The sequence below is a fragment of the Salmo salar genome, chromosome 16 (genome assembly GCF_965601325.2).
Source record: "Salmo salar chromosome 16, fSalSal1, whole genome shotgun sequence".
NCBI lineage: Eukaryota > Metazoa > Chordata > Actinopteri > Salmoniformes > Salmonidae > Salmo > Salmo salar.
Genome location: NC_138306.1, coordinates 54,877,472 through 54,900,988, shown reverse-complemented (window position 1 = coordinate 54,900,988; position 23,517 = coordinate 54,877,472). Strand labels below are relative to the sequence as shown.

At 44.3% G+C, this 23,517-nt stretch overlaps 1 protein-coding gene across 2 annotated transcripts in view; it reads left to right on the top strand.

Annotated features, from left to right (window-relative positions):
• Positions 1 to 23,517, top strand: part of armc9 (armadillo repeat containing 9) — a 97,230-nt gene that overhangs the window by 39,479 nt on the left and 34,234 nt on the right. For both annotated transcript variants that reach the window (XM_014149854.2, XM_014149853.2), the window contains 7 exons: positions 18 to 157; positions 3,752 to 3,828; positions 8,590 to 8,664; positions 9,023 to 9,113; positions 9,583 to 9,641; positions 12,298 to 12,396; positions 12,626 to 12,744. In XM_014149854.2, the coding sequence (XP_014005329.1) occupies positions 18 to 157; positions 3,752 to 3,828; positions 8,590 to 8,664; positions 9,023 to 9,113; positions 9,583 to 9,641; positions 12,298 to 12,396; positions 12,626 to 12,744 (660 nt within the window). The remainder of the gene's footprint in view (positions 1 to 17; positions 158 to 3,751; positions 3,829 to 8,589; positions 8,665 to 9,022; positions 9,114 to 9,582; positions 9,642 to 12,297; positions 12,397 to 12,625; positions 12,745 to 23,517) is intronic.

Below are 23,517 nucleotides of genomic sequence, written 5' to 3'. Positions count from 1 at the left end.
TGTGTGTGGCGCTCTAGGAGGAGCCAGCAGTCAGCCATGATAGAGGACGGTCTCATTGACTGGCTGGTAGATGAGCTGCAGGACTCTGACTGTCTGTCTGACTACACTCTGGAGTACGCTGTGGCCCTGCTCATGAACCTATGTCTACGCACCAGAGGTAGCCTGTCATCACCTGGTATACCCATCACCTGGTACCACCCATACCTGGTACACTCATCACCTGGTACCACCCATACCTGGTACACTCATCACCTGGTACCACCCATACCTGGTACACTCATCACCTGGTACCACCCATACCTGGTACACTCATCACCTGGTACCACCCATACCTGGTACACCCATCACCTGGTACCACTCATACCTGGTACACTCATCACCTGGTACCACCCATACCTGGTACACTCATCACCTGGTACCACCCATACCTGGTACACTCATCTCCTGGTACCACCCATACCTGGTACACTCATCACCTGGTACCACCCATACCTGGTACACTCATCACCTGGTACCACCCATACCTGGTACACTCATCTCCTGGTACCACCCATACCTGGTACACTCATCTCCTGGTACCACCCATACCTGGTACACTCATCTCCTGGTACCACCCATACCTGGTACACTTTCTACCTAGTACGACATCCACCTGATGGCACAGTCCATTAGCCTGGTCCCAGATCTATTTGTGCCATCTTGCCAACTCTTAACATATCAATGACAATAGGAGTTGCCTGTACAACAAAAACAGATCTGGGATCAGGCTACGTTTCCCTCAGATTATTTACCATCCGCGGTGCAAAAGCACCCAAAACAATAAACAGGCCCTCAGTTGAAACCAATAGAAGCAAAAGTATTTTGGACATGGGTTCCCACACCACCTATACAGGGAACACTAACACAGTCCACATCAGTTGTGTGAAGTGAACTGGAAATTCAGCATCTTTATAGGAATTTTATCAACTTCCACTGTCCTCCAAGAGTTGCTGAAATTCCTCTTCACTTCAGTTTGCTCCTTAAAGACATTCTCCGGAACTTTGGCGACGACTAAGTATTTTTTGAAAGCTCCCGCTTTGTGCTGGATGTGTCAATATGTAGTCCAAACATGTATAGTCTATTAGCAGAATTACTGTTTTACCTCAACTAAGACATGAAATCCCTAGTTTGAAAGAGACGTTTTTTTCTGGAAGCTGTGACATTTTCCTTACATTTTCCCCCATGTGGGCCAGCCAATGAGTTCCTAGCTATTCGAAGACTAGCCAATGAGCTTCTGCCTCTCACCATTTCGGTGACATCTAGCAAGCTGCACGTCATAGTGGTACGCAATTTTCGGGGACCACTTTTGGCTCAGTACTACTGGGTAAAATGTATACAAAAGTACTGGAGCATCTCTTTCCTTTATGCACCTTGGCTAAAGAGTTAGGTAGGGGCAGTGATCCCTTCTCTCTATCTCCCACAGAATTATAATGAGTTAGCTAGTTAGATCTTAAATTACCTATTACAATATACATCATATTATCTGCCATTCAGCAAATGCTTTTATCCAAAGCCATTTACAGTTATACGTCCATTCATTTTTCCGTATGGGACCCATACTATGGTTGGCCCCAGCAGAAATCAAACCCACTACACCTTGGCGTTGCAAGAGCCCATGCTCTACCAATTGAGCCACACAGGACCATTTACTTCTACTCACGACTCATCAAAGGAGTGTCTTTGCATACCAACCTGCATCCCACTGCTGGCTTGCTTTTGAAGCTAAGCAGGGTTGGTCCTGGTTGGTCCCTGGATGGGAGACCAGATGCTTCTGGAAGTGTTGGAGGGCCAGTAGGAGGCACTCTTTCCTCTGGTCTAAAAAAACGTATCCCAATCCCCCCAGGGCAGTAATTGGGGACATTGCCCTGTGTAGGGTGCCGTCTTTCAGATGGGATGTTAAACGGGTTTCCTGACTCTCTGTGGTCACTAAAGATCCCATGATACTTATTTTAAGAGTAGGGGTGTTAACCCTGGTGTCCTGGCTAAAATTCCCAATCTGGCCCTCATACCATCACTGCCACCTAATCATCTACAGTTTACAATTGGCTCATTCATCCCCCCTCCTCTCCCCTGTAACTATTCCCCAGGTTGTTGCTGTAAATGAGGATGTGCTCTCAGTCAACTTACCTGGTAAAATAAGGGTTACATAAAATAAATTGTCCCTAGGCCTTGTATAGACTTCTGGCCCTGGGTCTAATGTTAAATGCCCATTGAATGGATTGATTAAAATCAAATTGAGTTAGATGGAGAGAGCAGAATGAAACCTTCTTGTTCTGTCAGACCGTATCCAACCCTAACCCGTATCTCTGTCATGATGACTTGTCTTATTGTTCTGTCAGACCCGTATCCAACCCTAACCCGTATCTCAGTCATGATGACTTATCTTATTGTTCTGTCAGACCCGTATCCAACCCTAACCCGTATCTCTGTCATGATGACTTATCTTATTGTTCTGTCAGACCGTATCCAACCCTAACCCGTATCTCTGTCATGATGACTTGTCTTATTGTTCTGTCAGACCCGTATCCAACCCTAACCCGTATCTCAGTCATGATGACTTATCTTATTGTTCTGTCAGACCCGTATCCAACCCTAACCCGTATCTCTGTCATGATGACTTATCTTATTGTTCTGTCAGACCGTATCCAACCCTAACCCGTATCTCTGTCATGATGACTTGTCTTATTGTTCTGTCAGACCCGTATCCAACCCTAACCCGTATCTCAGTCATGATGACTTATCTTATTGTTCTGTCAGACCCGTATCCAACCCTAACCCGTATCTCTGTCATGATGACTTATCTTATTGTTCTGTCAGACCCGTATCCAACCCTAACCCGTATCTCTGTCATGATGACTTATCTTCTTGTTCTGTCAGACCCGTATCCAACCCTAATCCGTATCTCTGTCATGATGACTTGTCTTATTGTTCTGTCAGACCCGTATCCAACCCTAACCCGTATCTCAGTCATGATGACTTGTCTTATTGTTCTGTCAGACCCGTATCCAACCCTAACCCGTATCTCTGTCATGATGACTTATCTTATTGTTCTGTCAGACCCGTATCCAACCCTAACCCGTATCTCTGTCATGATGACTTATCTTATTGTTCTGTCAGACCCGTATCCAACCCTAACCCGTATCTCTGTCATGATGACTTATCTTCTTGTTCTGTCAGACCCGTATCCAACCCTAACCCATATCTCAGTCATGATGACTTATCTTCTTGTTCTGTCAGACCGTATCCAACCCTAACCCGTATCTCAGTCATGATGACTTATCGTCTTGTTCTTTCAGACCCGTATCCAACCCTAACCCGTATCTCTGTCATGATGACTTATCTTCTTGTTCTGTCAGACCCGTATCCAACCCTAACCCGTATCTCTGTCATGATGACTTATCTTCTTGTTCTGTCAGACCCGTATCCAACCCTAACCCGTATCTCTGTCATGATGACTTATCTTCTTGTTCTGTCAGACCCGTATCCAACCCTAACCCATATCTCAGTCATGATGACTTATCTTCTTGTTCTGTCAGACCGTATCCAACCCTAACCCGTATCTCTGTCATGATGACTTATCTTCTTGTTCTGTCAGACCCGTATCCAACCCTAACCCGTATCTCTGTCATGATGACTTATCTTCTTGTTCTTTCACACCCGTATCCAACCCTAATCCGTATCTCTGTCATGATGACTTATCTTTTTGTTCCAGGAAAGAGGAAGTGTGCTGAGAACCCTAAACACGTGCTGAAGGTTCTAACTGACCTTCTGGGACACGAGAACCACGAGGTAACACACACAAACACACAAACACACACACACTTTCATAGACACACACAACTCTCACACACCCACACACACAGACAGACACCCGCAGTTGTGAATGTACACAAACTACTCGCATATAAAACACACACACAAAGAGAGGTTAATCTATAAATCTGTTAATCTGCACCAGTCCCAGCTGATCACTAGTCTGCTTGCTGGCGCGATGGTGGCGTACTGTATGGTAGGGTTGAGCTGTATTCAGATGTTCATATCGTCATACAGTCCTTCTCTCATCCCGGGATTTACTGTATTACTGGCTTAGTACACAAAGGGGTGCCAACAAACACCTTAATTCAGTAATTTGCTTAGATAACTAGCAAGTTAAATTTAGGGGCCGCGTTAATGCAGAATTTATCATTTTTCACGTCTGTTACCAGTATGCTAATTAAATTAGCACAACTAATAATCACTTTCCATGGAGGCTGCTAGCGAAATATGTTAACAAATTTTAGACAGGCGGTCCAGCTCATAAAGTTATACGTATATAGGTAGGAGCTACCGAATGTCATTTTTGGTGAGTTTGGACATTTACAAGTGAATGTGAACGAGAGACATTGTGCAAATGAACAAAGTTTTGACGCATGCTTGTTTAAAGCAAGATCAGTACTGTCTCTGAAGCAGCATGGTTACACACTGTGTCTGTTTGGAATCTGGAGTCGCTAGGGAAACGGGCCTGCTTGCTCTGCTTGGAGAAGAGGGGGAGGAGCAGACGGCTGAGAACAGAGCTGCAAAAAAACTCAAGGAAATCAAAAGATACTAGTGGCAGCTGTACAGATAACTCATCCAAAGGGCTTTGACTTCTCAAACACGGCAGAAAACTTACACAATATGATGCCCTGTCACCTTAATTCAGTAATTTACTTAGATAACTAGCAAGTTAACCTCTTACATCTAGACGTTACGCTAGCGGAACACCGCTCCAATATCCAATGATAGGGCGTGGCGCGAATTACAAATTCCTCAAAAATCCAAAAACGTCCATTTTTCAAACATATTACTATTTTACACCATTTTAAAGACAAGACTCTTGTTAATCTAACCACATTGTCCGATTTCAAAAAGGCTTTACAACGAAAGCAAAACATTAGATTATGTCAGGAGAGTACCCAGCCAGAAATAATCAGACACCCATTTTTCAAGCTAGCATATAATGTCACAAAAACCAAAACCACAGCTAAATGCAGAACTAACCTTTGATGATCTTCATCAGATGACACTCCTAGGACATTATGTTATACAATACATGCATGTTTTGTTCAATCAAGTTCATATTTATATCAAAAACCAGCTTTTTACATTAGCATGTGACGTTCAGAACTAGCATACCCACCGAAACTTCCGGTGAATTTACTAAATTACTCACGATAAACGTTCACAAAAAACATAACAATTATTTTAGGAATTATAGATACAGAACTCCTTTATGCAATCGCTATGTCCGATTTTAAAATAGCTTTTCGGTGAAAGCACATTTTGCAATATTCTGAGTAGAAAGCCCGGCCATCACAGGCTAGCTATTTTGGCACCCACCAAGTTTGGTACTCACCAAACTCAGATTTACTATAAGAATAATTGGATTACCTTTGCTGTTCTTTGTCAGAATGCACTCCCAGGACTTCTACTTCAACAACAAATGTTGGTTTGGTTCCAAATAATCCATAGTTATATCCAAATAGCTGCGTTTGTTCTTGCGTTCAAGACACTATCCGAAGGGTGACGCGCCGGCGCGTATCGTGACAAAAAAATGCAAAATATTCCATTACCGTACTTCGAAGCATGTCAAACGCTGTTTAAAATCCATTTTTATGCCATTTTTCTCGTCAAATAGCGATAATATTCCAACCGGGCGACGTTGTTTTCGTTCAAAGACTGAAAATGTAAAATGGACTCTTCACGTGCACGCGCGCCCATTACATTGTTCTCAGATCGACCACTATCCAAATGCGCTACTGTTTTTCAGCCAGGGACTGCAGAGTCATCATTCAACGTTCTGGCGCCTTCTGAGAGCCTATGGGAGTCTTAGAAAATGTCACGTTACAGCAGAGATCCTCTGTTTTCAATAAAGAGGCTATAGAAGGCCAAGAAATGGTCAGAGAGGGCACTTCCTGTTTAGAATCTTCTCAGGTTTTGGCCTGCCATATGAGTTCTGTTATACTCACAGACACCATTCAAACAGTTTTAGAAACTTTAGGGTGTTTTCTATCCAAATCAAACAATTATATGCTTATTCTAGTTTCTGGGCAGGAGTAATAACCAGATTAAAATCGGGTACGTTTTTTATCCGGCCGTGAAAATACTGCCCCCTATCCTAAACAGGTTAAACTTAGGGGTTGCGTTAATGCAGAATTATTCATTTTGCACGCACAGAAGAAAATATATAAAAAGCTTTAAATCTTTTAATGCGTTTTGTAAACACAGATGTAAAATTATTTTATTGTAATTTCTTCTCGACATCACACTAATATTGCACTTTTCCACTCGGATGAGAATTCACAAAAGGGAATTCTATCAGTAGACAGCGCTCTGACTGATGTGTAGCTACTTTTCTCTGGTAAAATGCAAGATTAACTTTAAGCCAAACATTAGGAAATGTACCTGGCTACATTATTTCTATGATAAACATTAGAAATATGATGGCCATGCATCCTTTTGGCAAAAAATACCTTGCTTTTTCATTGTAAGCTCATTTACTTGTGACTGCCAGCCAAATATGTTAAGCGGAGCGACACAGGGGAACCCAAGAGCAGACTCAGATGAGGAAACAGGGATGAATTAATCAAAATATGTATTGTTACACAGAGAGATATGGAGTGCAGATCCGGGAAAGCTCGGATGAGTTGCAGAAAAAACAGATGTGGAGGTTGGAGTTAGCTGAGTAGAACAGGGTAAACCGGTCCTGATGGGAATCCAAGGTAGTGGTGGTGAGTAAAATCCACAGCAAGGTAGTTGGGTGGTGAGATGAGGAACAGGAGACAGGAGCCAGAGACAGAGCGGTAACTGCAATGAGAGGATAAACAATGTCAGGCAGGGATACAGGCAGAACAGTGTAACAGGATCTTGAATAATCATAAATGGCTAGAATCATGAACTGACTGAGCAGAGATAATGATCTGGCAGAGTGGACGTGGCAGGACTGAGTATTTGTAGAGGTCTTGATTATGGAACGAGTTGCAGCTGGTAGGGATCTGCTCTGACTCCAGCACACCTGTCTCCAACCACACAATCACACAGAGAGGGAGAGTGTACAGGGACTGCAGGTCAAGAAGACACCGGATGAACACCAGAGGGCGGAGCAGGAGCAGATGTGATAAAATAGCATTGGACTTCTGTTGTCATCTGATGAAAATGAAGCTGTTTCCTGTCTGAATGTGTTGCACTAATGGATTTTCTGTGAAGGAAAACTATAGTTGCACGTCCCTGATCACCCTGATCACTTCAATATAAAACACGACCCCTTACAATACACAGCTTTCACCCATTGTGCTATTTACAAACAAACACATGACTGGCTCAAATGTTCTGGGGAACTGCGGTAAGCTTTATAACGTAAAATAATGTGACAGATGAAATTAGAAGGCGATCTGCTTTATCTTCTAACACATTGCACAAGTTGACTGCAGGTATTTACTTAAAAAAAAATAGTTACAAATATAAAAATGTATTGGGAAAAACTTCAAATAAATTGAATGGTATTGAAAAACCATCCCGTGGCTATTTCCAAATACCTTGGTATACGCTATAGCGCCCAAGCCTACTCTATGGCTGCCGTCTTGTGAGCTCTGCTCCAACTTTGCTATTTTGTGATTCTTTTGGCGTTTATGTATCCGCTGTGATTATTATGATCGATAAGATCTTCTGAACATCAGATCGACAGTTACTAACCTCAATTCCGGCTTAAACTTCGACTCATCTGCCCTGGGCTCTTTGTGTAATTCTGATCCAATTCTCGGGCTATCCAAGAGGAAACGCCGCCGATAAAGAGGCAGGAGAGGGGATGTCCTGGCGAGATTAAGGCGAAGGGAAAACCGGCCACGTCTTCCCTCCATTCTAGTTGCCAATGTACAGTCTCTTGGTAATAACATGAATGACCTCCGATCGCAGATTTGTTATCAAAGAGATTCTCGTAACTGCAATATTCATGGCTATCCAACTTGATGGATTCTTCATTCACCGAGCAGACAGGACATTGGATTGAGGGAAATCGAGAGGGGGAGGGGTATGCCTCTCATCATCAACAGCAAATGGTGTGCTGACTCATGCGCAGTGGAAGTCTCGACCTATTGTTCACCCGTCTTGGAATACCTGATGGTCAAATGCCGACCTGTTATCGTGACTGCTGTATATGTTCCACCTCAGGACAATAAAAACAGCAAGCTGGTACTTAATGTACGAGGCTATAAACAAGCCGGAAACCGTGCACCCAGAGGCTGCTTTCCTGGTTGCCTGTGATTTTAATTACGCGTCATTAAGATGTGATGCCCAACTTCCATCAACACTTCTCCTTCACCACTAGGGGGCAATAGTCCTAGACCACTTATACTCTACCCACAAGCAAGCATACAAGGCCCTCTCTCGTCCCCCCCTTGAGAAAATCAGATCATGACTCTATAGTCCTGTTTACAAGCAGAAGCGCAATCAGTGTACTTTACAGGCTTGTGTGTGTTTTTACAGATTCGTCCGTATGTGAACATGTACTTTACAGGCTTGTGTGTGTTTTTACAGATAAGGCCGTACGTGAACGGAACACTGTATAGCATCCTGTGTATTCATGCAGTGCGAGAGGAAGCCAAGGAGATGGTTAGTGTGTGTGTGTGTGTGTGTGTGTGTGTGTGTGTGTGTGTGTGTGTGTGTGTGTGTGTGTGTGTGTGTGTGTGTGTGTGTGTGTGTGTGTGTGTGTGTGTGTGTGTGTGTGTGTGTGTGTGTGTGTGTGTGTGTGTGTGTGTGTGTCAAGGGCTTAACAGATTAACATTGTTGGTGATTGGTTTCCGTGTGTGTGGCTCAGTTGCTAAAGCATAGCGCTTGCAACGCAAAGGTTGTGGGTTCGATTCCCATGTGTCCAGTACGAAAAAGTATAAGAAATGTGTACACTCACTACTGTAAGTCACTCTGGATGAAAGCATCTGCTAAATGAGAAAAATTCTGTCTGTTTGTCTAGAGTATGGAGGAGATCCTTCGCTGCTACAGTAAAGAGGAGAACCCGGAGCTCAACAGGCAGATTGAGTTCATTATCAAACAGCTCAACTCAGGTCAGTCACACACACAACAGAGGTATAAACACATAGAAGTAGTCCATTTCATCATGTATGCACACAGACCTGCATTGGCACATATTGACACGCACCAGCACAATATACTGTGCATTTGGGAAAAAATGTAGACCCCTTCATATTTTCCACATTTTTGTTGCATTACAGCCTTATTCTAAAACGGAGATCTTTTTTTATTTTCTTCCCCTCATCAATTTACACACAATACCCCATAATGACAAAGCAAAAACTGGTTTTTAGAAGTTTTTGCAAATGTATAAAAAATATTGTTGTGGAAATTCAGTACTGAGAGAGACACTCCCTCGTGCCTTATTGCTTAAGTATACACAATCCCACCTATATACACTGTTCTGTTGGAGGCCACTGTATGTACAAGCTGTGGTTTCTTCATGTTCTATTTGACCTCTCACCTTTGTGAGCTGACCTGATGTGTCTCTTTTGTAACCAGGGGAGGCGACTGAAGAGGGACCAGAGTCTGATGACGAAGAGGAGGATGACGATGATGAAGTAAGCTCGTCATCTCACCCTCGTTGCCATGTTGATCATGATCTGGACACACACGCAAATATCCAAAGACGCATCGCCTCTGTCCCCTAGACACTCCTCCACAGATGGGACATACATACTTCTACCTACCGACCCTGCCGGCTGCCACACACACACACACACACACACACACACACACACACACACACACACACACACACACACACACACACTCCTACTAACCCTGACACACTCACACACTCGCCATTTGTCAAACCATCCCAGAGTCCTTTGAACCACACAGACACACACACACACGCACACACACACACACGCACACACACACACACACACATTACTACCTCAAGAACACCTCCCAAAAAAATTAGATATGAAAAGAGAGGGAGGGGATCAATGATAACACATACTATATTTGACGTCTTTCCCAGCTCGACACAGATATTGGGTGTCTCCCACCTGTGTGCTGTCTGATGGGGCTGCCAGGTTGGATTCTCTGGGAAAGTGGGTTATCAGATAAGGGCCACAGAAGTGCCTTGGGACCCGGGGTCACCCAGGTGTATGCTGGGTTTGAGAATGTGTGTGTGTGTTGGTGGGTATGTGCCCCCATTCGCTGACCCTCTACGAGCAAATATGTGAAACACTTTACTTCCATTGACAAGTGAGATCAGTACAAAGTGAAACCACCCTATTGTGCTGAATGTGATGCCATTCTAGAAAATGCCCCATATAACCTAGAAAAGTAGTGTTACCATTTTGCTTATAATATAATGGTGTTATTGTTGGTGTTATCGGCATGATCACATACCTTCCCCCGTAAACGGAAAAACAGCGCCACTGTTCGCCCCCCCCCCCCCAGCATCTGGGTACCGCAGCACACATTCTCCTGTTCTATCGCATGTGCATTGATGTCCAATGGGAGAAAAAAAATCAGTGTTCGTTGTTGGAATCTCCCAAACGGACGTGGCCGTTTCACCGAGAACGGACTTCAGTTTTAAAGTCTTTACAAACAGCAATACTGCTTCTCTCTCCATGATCTCACAGCTATCTCACAGACTTCACTTCTCTCTCCATGATCTCACAGCTATCTCACAGACTTCACTTCTCTCTCCATGATCTCACAGCTATCTCACAGACTTCACTTCTCTCTCCATGATCTCACAGCTATCTCACAGACTTCACTTCTCTCTCCATAATCTCACAGCTATCCCACAGACTTCACTTCTCTCTCCATGATCTCACAGCTATCTCACAGACTTCACTTCTCTCTCCATGGTCTCACGGCTATCTCACAGACTTCACTTCTCTCTCCATGGTCTCACGGCTATCTCACAGACTTCACTTCTCTCTCCATGGTCTCACGGCTATCTCACAGACTTCACTTCTCTATCCATGGTCTCACAGCTATCTCACAGACTTCACTTCTCTATCCATGATCTCACAGCTATCTCACAGACTTCACTTCTCTATCCATGGTCTCACAGCTATCCCACAGACTTCACTTCTCTCTCCATGATCTCACAGCTATCTCACAGACTTCACTTCTCTCTCCATGATCTCACAGCTATCTCACAGACTTCACTTCTCTCTCCATGATCTCACAGCTATCTCACAGACTTCACTTCTCTCTCCATAATCTCACAGCTATCCCACAGACTTCACTTCTCTCTCCATGATCTCACAGCTATCTCACAGACTTCACTTCTCTCTCCATGGTCTCACAGCTATCTCACAGACTTCACTTCTCTCTCCATGGTCTCACGGCTATCTCACAGACTTCACTTCTCTCTCCATGGTCTCACGGCTATCTCACAGACTTCACTTCTCTATCCATGGTCTCACAGCTATCTCACAGACTTCACTTCTCTATCCATGATCTCACAGCTATCTCACAGACTTCACTTCTCTATCCATGGTCTCACAGCTATCTCACAGACTTCACTTCTCTATCCATGGTCTCACAGCTATCCCACAGACTTCACTTCTCTATCCATGATCTCACAGCTATCCCACAGACTTCACTTCTCTATCCATGATCTCACAGCTATCCCACAGACTTCACTTCTCTATCCATGATCTCACAGCTATCTCACAGACTTCACTTCTCTCTCCATGATCTCACAGCTATCTCACAGACTTCACTTCTCTATCCATGATCTCACAGCTATCTCACAGACTTCACTTCTCTATCCATGGTCTCACAGCTATCTCAGACTTCACTTCTCTCTCCATGATCTCACAGCTATCTCACAGACTTCACTTCTCTCTCCATGATCTCACAGCTATCTCACAGACTTCACTTCTCTATCCATGGTCTCACAGCTATCTCACAGACTTCACTTCTCTCTCCATGATCTCACAGCTATCTCACAGACTTCACTTCTCTATCCATGGTCTCACAGCTATCTCACAGACTTCACTTCTCTCCCAGTACAATCTTATGTCATGTTATTCTCAGATGTGTCGTGTTCATTAGGGCATGCAACAGAAAACGTTTTGCAACGGAAAATGACTGTTTCTTATTGGACTAGTCCATGTAGTCCGCCCCTGTCTCAGTCTGGTGTGGATCTATCAGGGTTGGGATCAATTCCTGTTCTCTTCAGTAAAATGAGGGAAATGGTGTGGTTCTATGATGACCGTGTCCTGTGTTTGTTAACAGGAAGACGCGATAGAAACGGACCTGGACAAAGAGGAAGTGCTTCAGCTGCAGCCCAGAGAGTTGTCCGGAGAGACACTACTGACCACAGAGTACCTGGGGGTGAGAGACACACACACACGCACGCACGCACGCACGCACGCACGCACACACACACACACACACACACACACACACACACACACACACACACACACACACACACACACAATAATGCTATACTGAACAGATCTGGGACCAGTTATTATGGCACCTTGTCCTGTGGGAACATGATGCGTGTTTGGCACATTGCCGTTGGCGTGTGATTTTAATTGTGTGTGTGTGTGTCCAGATCATGACCAACATGGCGACGAGGGTGAAGAGGAGATCGGCTGCTCCTCTTGGACGAAGTGTCGACGAACCCCTGCAGCGACCCGTGACCCCCAGCTCCCACCGAAACACACACATCATGCAAGTAGTACACACACACACACACACACACACACACACACACACACATATACTGTATACGCACATCATGAAGCAATGCATTCTGGACTAGAGGCTCTTAGTATCGGATGCTGCCCACCCCGTGGTCAATACAGTATTTGCCAGTACCCAGTGAATAGGGAGGGCTAATGTTACAGCATGATGTATTGGTGTCCTTCAGAATGTCAGAGTGGTGTCGGACAATACCACAGTGGATAACTAATGTATTGGTGTCCCTCGGAACGTCAGAGTGGTGTCAGACAATACCCGGAGGTGATAACTCATATTTGGGGATTTTGTTAAGTATTCCATGAGGCCATCCTAAGAACAAATGAATGACCCAATAGCAGTGACAGACAGTCGACAAAAATAGCAACAAAGTGCCAGTACACTGCTCCAGCCAAGTGAATTCTCTGCTTCAGGAACGGTGAATTAGCCTAGTGTTTAGAATGGGACTGACATTTATCTGTCGGTGAAAGTACAAAGAAAGCACCAACTAAGAAAGTACTTTGAAGGGGCCATGAAAATACAAAGAGGACCCAATGGAATACTAAGCAACAACCAGGGACATGCTAAAAGTCATTCAAAGTGTTTATGACACATTCATAAATCACCTACAGTGCTGTAAAAAACTATTGGCCCCCTTTTCTGATTCTATTCTACTTTTGCATATTTTTGATACTGAATAATTATCAGATATTAAACCAAAATATAATATTAGATAAAGCAATTACCTACTTATTTCACAAGTTATACAGCACCCAGTGCCCCTCTGTGAAAAAGTAATTGCCCCTTTTATGCTCAATAACTGGTTGTGCCACATTAAGCTGCAATGACTCCAGCCAAACTGTAACGGCCCAGCCGACATTACGCTTCCCCTTTTTAATCCCCCTGTTAAATAGCCACCAATCAGCTGCACAAATGAGGGGTTGTGACAGTGGTGCTAATTAGGGAGTGTTCGACCCTCAGTTCCAAAGCTCCTTTAAGTCGTTTGTTTTGTTGTATTTAAAAGTGTGTATTGTAGCCATATCGCAAGATTAACCAGGATCGGATCCAATCATATATTCAATTGGACTAACCATCTCAGTTGTGTGATTTATACCGTGTAGGTTTATGTGTTCAGTTGTAGGTGAAGACCGCTGAGATTTCTGATAACATTTATTGTGTGTGGAATGGGAGTTTATTACAATCTGATTGTATTTATTTTTATTTAACCTTTTATTTAACTAGGCAAGTCAGTTAATAACAAAATCTTATTTACAATGACGCCCTTGTATGAGTAATACCGTTTTTAAGCATCACTTTATGAATGAACAAACATTGTGTAACTGAGTTCACTTGAACTCATTTAACAAACTGGACTCTTTTTAGGCTCGAGGTACGTGACTTCAAGTCAAAAAGTGCTCGGTCTGAAACACAGTAGGTGTAACCAGTGACTCTCTTATTGGCATGGACCTGTGTTGAAGTTCTGCACTAGCCCTCCCTCTGACACCCAACCTTCCTCCTTCTTCTGGTTTCTCTACAGAGGTTGTAGTCTTACAACTTCAAGGTGACATACTTGATATTCGTCGGAGTCAACAACATCTCCAAACTCTAATCCACCGTAAATTCAGACGTCTGAGTGAAGAGCAACAACTGAGCGCAATGGAATTCGGAGACTCACTGAGCACTCTCACCCACAAGCTAACAGAGCTCAGTGAGCATAGAAGGGAAGTTACTGCCGCCATGGACAGGCAGTTTGAACACCAAAGAACTCAATTCTCCACCACCCTCTAGTGGCGCCTGAAACATCACCACACTGAGGTCCTCAAGGACGCAAATTCAGTATTTTCTCCTCTGGTTAACACTGTAGACCACTTGCAGACAGAGCTCTCCACTAGGCACCTTTGTTTGTACAGAGCTTCTCTGGTGTCCACTTCTGGTTCAGACCACTGAGGGCCAGGCTGGCACCTCAGAACAGTCAAGACAAAGCCATGCTGCAGCCACCCCTTACAGTTACCCAAGCCAGACCATCAACCACAGCCAGAGTTTCCAGCCAAGACTCCTTCGGTGTTCTGTTGGAGATGTAGCAAAGGGGGACATTCTCCGACTGCATGTCCAAATCAGTATCAAGTAAACCCCTCCTGAAACCACAAACCGTACAAGTCACAACAGGCCAACACTCCCATCACAAGAACGACTATACTACTCTGGCTGCTCTGACTAGAGCTGAAACCCCAAGAGTCTCTGCCTGCACCCACCCATAGACATCCTCTTCCTTTCAGCCCGTACCGCACCAGCTGGTGTTACCCCCATCTATAGGCCCTTGGACAGGAAGAGCCATCCTGGACACCGGGTCATCCTACACATTGCTCAATGAGAAGCTATGTAGGTTCATCCTACACATTGCTCAATGAAAAGCTATGGAAGGAGGTGAAAAGTCCACAATACAACATGAAGCCATGGACAGAAGGTCCATTATATCTGGCTAACGGTGAGGCTAAACGACCACTTGGATAGAGTGAGGTAGAGTTCCGCCTGTGTAACCACTCCTATATGATTCCTTCTGTTATTCTGCCTTCCAAGACCTTTGCTTTTTCTTTCATGTTGGTAATTGATTTCATGTACTTCTGTGGTGTCCAGATTGACATTGCAGAGAGAGAAGCATTTCTTCCAAGTCAAAACTACGAAGTTGCATGATTGGGCTCCAAGTATGGGACTCTTCTCTGCCGTTGCTCCGGTACAGTTAACCCCTGGTAATCCGGTTGATTATCTCTTTTTACAGGCTGCTAGAAGAGCTCAGCTGGAACAGCCAGAGGAGTTACGACTTGCAACAATTGCAAAATATCTCAGATGTATATACCTCGAAGCTGGGATGCATTGGGATCCTGAAGCACAAAATATTCCTTACACAGGAAATTCCTATCAAGCAGAAGCCATATTGTCTGTCCCCAGCAAAGCTCATTATCCAAAAGGCACTCATTAATTATATGTTGACACGAGATATAATTGAACGTTCCTCCTTTCCTTGGGCTCCTCCTGTTATCCTCATCCCTAAAAAGACTGGTGGTTTTAGATTTTGTGTGGATTATAAGAAGACAAACAACATCTCCCAGTCTGATGCCTATCCTCTTCCCACCATCCAAGAGATCCAGAAGTTATTGTCTGGCAATGTTGTGTTCACCAACCTCCTTTCTCTGCCAGAGATCTGTTAAGGATTGGATTGACTGACTGCTCGGCTGACTACACTTTTTCTTCCAACTGGTATTTATTTTGTTTTAGTGTGATTTTATACCGTGTTGGTTTAAGTGTTCAGTTGTAGGTGAAGACTTCTGAGATTTCTGATCATCTTTATTTTCTGTGGAACTGGAGTTTATTGAAATCTGTTTATATGAATGAGACCGGTTTTATGAATCGCTTTATGAATGGACAAACATTGCGTGACTGAGGTGACTTGAGTTCACTTGAAATCATTTACCGGGCTGGACTCTTTTTTAGGCCGGAGGTATGTGACTTTTCTTGAGGAACCAAGTGACATTGTTTTTTAAGGGTTTATGAAAAAAGTGTATTTGTATACTGACTTTTACATGAGTCCTTTGTATTGGTGTAGACTTGACGGATCAGACGGGACTCATTCCCTCACAAACAAAAAAGGAAAAATCTATATTTTCTCTGGTAGCCACGACCTAACTGGCACCCCTAACAAACAGTAACCTTAAGTGAAAACCGTTACAAAACGCTTTCTGTTGTTGTTGATCAGTCTCTCATGTCGCTGTGGAGGAATTTTGGCCCACTCTTCCATGCAGAAGTGCTTTAACTCAGCGACGAGATGGGTCCCATTATGTCTGGCAAAAACCAAACACTGCATTCCACAGTAAGAACCTTATACCAACGGTCAAGCATGGTGGTGGTAGTGTGATGGTTTGGGGATGCTTTGCTGCCTCAGGACCTGGACGACTTGCCTTAATAGAAGGAACCATGAATTCGGCTCTGTATCAGATAATTCTAAAAGCCATCTGTCTGTGAGCTGAAACTGAAGCGCAGCTGGGTCATGTTGAAAGACAATGGTCCAAAACACACAATCAAGTCTACATGAAAATGATTAAAAAGCAACAAATTAGAAGTTTTGGAATGGCCTAGTCAAAGTCCAAACATAATCCCAATTGAGATGTTGTGGCAGGACTTGAAACGTACAGTTCATGCTTGAAAATCCACAAATGTCGCTGAGTTAAAGCAGTTCTGCTTGGAAAAGCTGTCCAAAATTCTTCCACAGCGACATGAGAGACTGATCAAGAACTACAGGAAGCATTTGACTGGAGTCATTGCAGCTAAAGGTGGCGCAACCAGTTATTGAGCGTTAGGGGGCAATTACTTTTGAACAGGGGAATTGGGTGTTGCATAACTTTGTTAATTAAATAAATAAAAGTATAATTTGTTGGTGTTATTTGTAAGCTCAGGTTCCCTTTATCTAATATTAGGTTTTGGTTGAAGATCTGATAACATGCAGTATAAAAAATATGTGAAAATCAGAAAGTGGACACGGCACTGTAACCAAAGTAACATATAATGACAAAGTAACCTGACACTGCTTGATAAATACCTCAAAATCAACAGGGCCAACAAAGTAACCTGACATTGCATGATAAATACCTCAATATCAACAGGGGAGACAAAGCAAAAACATGACACAAGGCATTGGCAGAATAAGGCCCCCGAGGACCAACGATGCATCATAGTGTAGGTAGACAGACACCTTGCAATACAACGTATCAACTTATGTAAACACTAAAAATTGCTATTAGCAAAGGTGCTTAGAGTGATTTGAGAGAGAGATAACGTCAGACTAGCAGCAAAAGTATTGCTAATGGATAATTGGTAGTGTACCAATGTATACTGCTAAAAAAAAAATAAAGGGAACACTTAAACAACACAATGTAACTCCAAGTCAATCACACTTCTGTGAAATCAAACTGTCCACTTAGGAAGCAACACTGATTGACAATACATTTCACATGCTGTTGTGCAAATGGAATAGACAACAGGTGGAAATTATAGGCAATAAGCAAGACACCCCCAATAAAGGAGTGGTTCTGCAGGTGGAGACCACAGACCACTTCTCAGTTGCTATGCTTCCTGGCTGATGTTTTGGTCACTTTTGAATGCTGGCGGTGCTTTCACTCTAGTGGTAGCATGAGACAGTGTCTACGAGCTGTGGCAAGAAGGTTTGCTGTGTCTGTCAGCGTAGTGTCCAGAGCATGGAGGCGCTACCAGGAGACAGGCCAGTACATCAGGAGACGTGGAGGAGGCCGTAGGAGGGCAACAACCCAGCAGCAGGACCGCTACCTCCGCCTTTGTGCAAGGACGAGCAGGAGGAGCACTGCCAGAGCCCTGCAAAATGACCTCCAGCAGGCCACAAATGTGCATGTGTCTGCTCAAACGGTCAGAAACAGACTCCATGAGGGTGGTATGAGGGCCCGACGTCCACAGGTGGCGGTTATGCTTACAGCCCAACACCGTGCAGGACGTTTGGCATTTGCCAGAGAACACCAAGATTGGCAAATTCGCCACTGGCGCCCTGTGCTCTTCACAGATGAAAGCAGGTTCACACTGAGCACGTGACAGACGTGACAGAGTCTGGAGACGCCGTGGAGAATGTTCTGCTGCCTGCAACATCCTCCAGCATGACCGGTTTGGCGGTGGGTCAGTCATGGTGTGGGGTGGCATTTCTTTGGGGGGCCGCACAGCCCTCCATGTGCTCGCCAGAGGTAGCCTGACTGCCATTAGGTACCGAGATGAGATCCTCAGACCCCTTGTGAGACCATATGCTGGTGCGGTTGGCCCTGGGTTCCTCCTAATGCAAGACAATGCTAGACCTCATGTGGCTGGAGTGTGTCAGCAGTTCCTGCAAGAGGAAGGCATTAATGCTATGGACTGGCCCGCCCGTTCCCCAGACCTGAATCCAATTGAGCACATTTGGGACATCATGTCTCGCTCCATCCACCAACGCCACGTTGCACCGCAGACTGTCCAGGAGTTGGTGGATGCTTTAGTCCAGGTCTGGGAGGAGATCACTCAGGAGACCATCCGCCACCTCATCAGGAGCATGCCCAGGCGTTGTAGGGAGGTCATACAGGCACGTGGAGGCCACACACACTACTGAGCCTCATTTTGACTTGTTTTAAGGACATTACATCAAAGTTGGATCAGCCTGTAGTGTGGTTTTCCACTTTAATTTTGAGTGTGACTCCAAATCCAGACCTCCATGGGTTGATAAATTGGATTTCCATTGATTATTTTTGTGGGATTTTGTTGTCAGCACATTCAACTATGTAAAGAAAAAAGTATTTAGTAAGATGATTTGTTTCATTCAGATCTAGGATGTGTTGTTTAAGTGTTCCCTTTATTTTTTTGAGCAGTGTATGTTTAGAGAGTCCAGCTTGAGATTGGAAGGTTGAGAGTTCGACCCCCTATGAGTCATACTTAAGACTACATACGGGTCCTGATGCCTTCTCTGCTTTACACTCAGCATTAAGAGTTTAGGCCCTGTGGTAGACTAGCGTCCTGTCCATCAAGCTGCCTCACGCCACTTACTACTAGTGTATGCACCTGTTGGCTGTTTTCTACTGTCAGTATACTATGTATGGGTTACTGTATGGGTTACTGTATGGGTTACTGTATGTGTTACTGTATGGGTGACTGAATGGGTTGCTGAATGGGTTACTGAATGTTTACTTATGGGTTACTGTATGTATTACTGAATGTTTACTTATATGTTCCTGAATGGGTTCCTGAATGGGTTACTGAATGGGTTACTGAATGTTTACTTATATGTTACTGAATGGGTTACGTATGGGTTACTGTATGTGTTACTGTATGGGTTACTGAATGTGTTACTGAATGGGTTACTGTATGTTTACTTATATGTCACTGCATGGGTTACTGAATGGGTTACTGTATATGTTACTGAATGGGTTACTGTATGTGGTACTGAATGGGTTACTGTATGTGTTACTGAATGGGTTACTGTATATGTTACTGAATGGGTTACTGTATATGTTACTGAATGGGTTACTGTATGTGGTACTGAATGGGTTACTGTATATGTTACTGAATATGTTACTGAATGGGTTACTGAAGGGGTTACTCAATGTGTTACTGTATGTGTTACTTTATGTGGCACTGAATGGGTTACTGTATATGTTACTGAATGGGTTACTGTATATGTTACTGAATGGGTTACTGTATGTGGTACTGAATGGGTTACTGTATATGTTACTGAATGGCTTACTGTATATGTTACTGAATATGTTACTGAATGGGTTACTGAATGGGTTACTCAATGTGTTACTGTATGTGTTACTGTATGTGGCACTGCATGGGTTACTGTATGGGTTACTGAATGGGTTACTGTATGTGGTACTGAATGGGTTACTGTATGTATTACTGAATGGGTTACTGTATATGTTACTGAATGGGTTACTGTATGTGGTACTGAATATGTTACTGAATGGGTTACTGAATGGGTTACTCAATGTGTTACTGTATGTGTTACTGTATGTGGCACTGGATGGGTTACTGAATGGGTTACTGTATGGGTTACTGAATGGGTTACTGTATGTGGTACTGAATGGGTTACTGTATGTATTACTGAATGGGTTACTGTATATTTATTTATATGTTACTGAATGTTTACTTATGGGTTACTGTATATCCATCCAAGATGGCGTAGCAGTCAGACATCTTTGTCCTTCGTGTTGTCCTTCGCATATCTTTTTTTATATATTTCTAAACCTCAACTTCAAAATACTCTCTTGCAACCCACCTCACCCAATGTGGTGTGGATCTGCTTTTTTCTAAAGTATTTTTCTTTACCTCTGAATCGGAATCCCCCAAACGGAAGCTAGTCAGCTAACCACTGCTAGCGGTCATCAGCTACCTTTAGCTCCGAGAGCTCTCGCTAGTTTGTACAACGCGATTCAAACCAGAGCATACCGGACCTATTTTCTCTCCATATCCCCAGATTCCTACCGCAAGCTCTGAACCTTCTTATCTGGATCATCGCAGCTAGCTAGCTGCAATCCAAGTGACTACTAATGGATAACGTCTCTGTCCCGAAGCAAGCACCAATTAGCCTGGAGCTAGCCCATGCTAGGCCCATCTCCCGGCTAGCTGAAGAGGTCCATCAGCCACTCCTGGACCCCTTTTACTGCCGGTACGAGGTACGGAACCCTGACGATTCTTCACGACTGGACTACTGATGTAATCTGCTCTAGGGGGTTACTCAACTGGCTCCTACGTCGCAACGTCCCCTGAATGCCCATCTGCTAGCCTGCTTGCCGTGGCCGCTAGCTGTCTAGAGCATATCGGACTGTTGGCTAATAGGTCCATCGGCCAATTTCTCGTGCCACTATCCTATTTTGCCAATCAGCCTGAGCCCCTTTTACCACACAAAGCCCTGCTTATCCATCACGACTGGTCTACCGACATAATCTGCCCGAGGGTTTTTTTTACCCACAGGCCCCTTCGTCACGACGTCCCCTGAATGCCCATCTGCTAGCCGCGGCCCGCTAGCTGTCTAGAGCATATTGGACTGTTAGCTGAATAGATCCATTTGCCAATTGGACTGGACCCCTCTGCTACATGGAACACTACTAATCCATCACGACTGGTCTATCGACGGAACCGCACGAGGAGGCTAAAACAGACTTTACTCCATTGCAACGTCCCTCTAAGGCCCTTCTGCTAGCTTGCTACATTTACATTCCATTTAAGTCATTTAGCAGACGCTCTTACCCAGAGCGACTTACAAGGCCTGCTAGCTGTCTGAATCGCCGTGTCTCCAGCCAGCCCAACCATTCACTGGACCCTTATGATCACTCGGCTACGCATGCCTCTCCCTAATGTCAGTATGCCTTGTCCATTACTGTTCTGGTTAGTGATTATTGTTTTACTTCACTGTAGAGCCTCTAGCCCTGCTCAATATGCCTTAACCAACCATTTAGTTCCACCTCCCACATATGCGATGACATCACCTGGTTTAAATGTTTCTGGCGACAATATCTCTCATCATCATCACTCAATGCCTAGGTTTACCTCCAATGTACTCACATCCTACCATACCTTTGTCTGTACATTTTGCCTTGAATCTATTCTCTCGCGCCCATAAACCTGCTCCTTTTACTCTCTATTCCGAAAGTACTAGGTGACCAGTTCTTATAGCCTTTCGCCGTACCCTTATCCTACTCCTCCTCTGTTCCTCTGGTGATGTAAAGGTTAACACAGGACCTGCAGTGCCTAGCTCCACTCCTATTCCCCAGGTGCTCTCATTTGTTGACTTCTGTAACCGTAAAAGCCTTGGTTTCATGCATGTTAACATTAGAATCCTCCTCCCTAAGTTTGTTTTATTCACTGCTGAATCCTGGCTTAGGAAGACCACCAAAAACCCCGAAATTTCCATCCCTAACTATAAAATTTTTCCGACAAGATAGAACTGCCAAAAGGGGTGGAGTTGCAATCTACTGCAGAGATAGCCTGCAGAGTTCTGTCTTACTATCCAGGTCTGTACCCAAACAATTTGAGCTTCTACTTTTAAAAGTCCACCTTTCCAGAAACAAGTCTCTCACTGTTGCCGCTTGCTATAGACCACCCTCTGCCCCCAGCTGTGCCCTGGACACCATATGTGAATTGATTGCCCCCCATCTATCTTCAGAGCTCGTGCTGCTAGGTGACCTAAACTGGGACATGCTTAACACCCTGGCCATCCTACAATCTAAGCTTGATGCCCTCAATCTCACACAAATTATCAATGAATCTACCAGGTACCACCCCAAATCCATAAACACGGGCACCCTCATAGATATCATCCTAACCAACCTGCCCTCCAAATACACCTCTGCTGTTTTCAACCAAGATCTCAGCGATCATTGCCTCATTGCCTGCATCCGTAATGGGTCCATGGTCAAACGACCACCCCTCATCACTGTCAAACACTCCCTAAAACACTTCAGCGAGCAGGCCTTTCTAATCGACCTGGCCGGGGTATCCTGGAATGATGTTGACCTCATCCCGTCAGTAGAGGATGCCTCGTTATTCTTTTAAAGTGCCTTCTTCACCATCTTAAATAAGCACGCCCCATTCAAAAAATGTAGAACCAGGAACAGATATAGTCCTTGGTTCACTCCAGACCTGACTGCCCTTGACCAGCACAAAACATCCTGTGGCATACTGCATTAGCATCGAATAGCCCCCGTGATATGCAACTTTTCAGGGAAGTTAGGAACCAACCAAGCTAAGGCTAGCTTTTTCAAACAGAAATCTGCATCCTGTAGCACAAACTCAAAACGTTCTGGGACACTGTAAAGTCCATGGAGAATAATAATAATCCTCCCAGCTGCCCACTGCACTGAGGCTAGGAAACACTGTCACCACCAATAAATCCACTATAATTGAGAATTTCAATAAGCATTTTTCTACAGCTGACTATGCTTTCCACCTGGCTACCCCTTCCCCGGTCAACTGCCCGGCACCCCCCATAGGAACTCGCCCAAGCCTCCCCCATTTCTCCTTCCCCCAAATACAGATAACTGATGTTCTGAAAGAGCTGCAAAATCTGGACCCCTACAAATCAGCCGGGCTACACAATCTGGACCCTCTCTTTCTAAAATGATCTGCCGAAATTGTTGCAACCCCTATTACTGGCCTGTTCAACCTCTCTTTCGTATCATCTGAGATTCCCAAAGATTGGAAAGCTGCCGCGATCATCCCCCTCTTCAATGG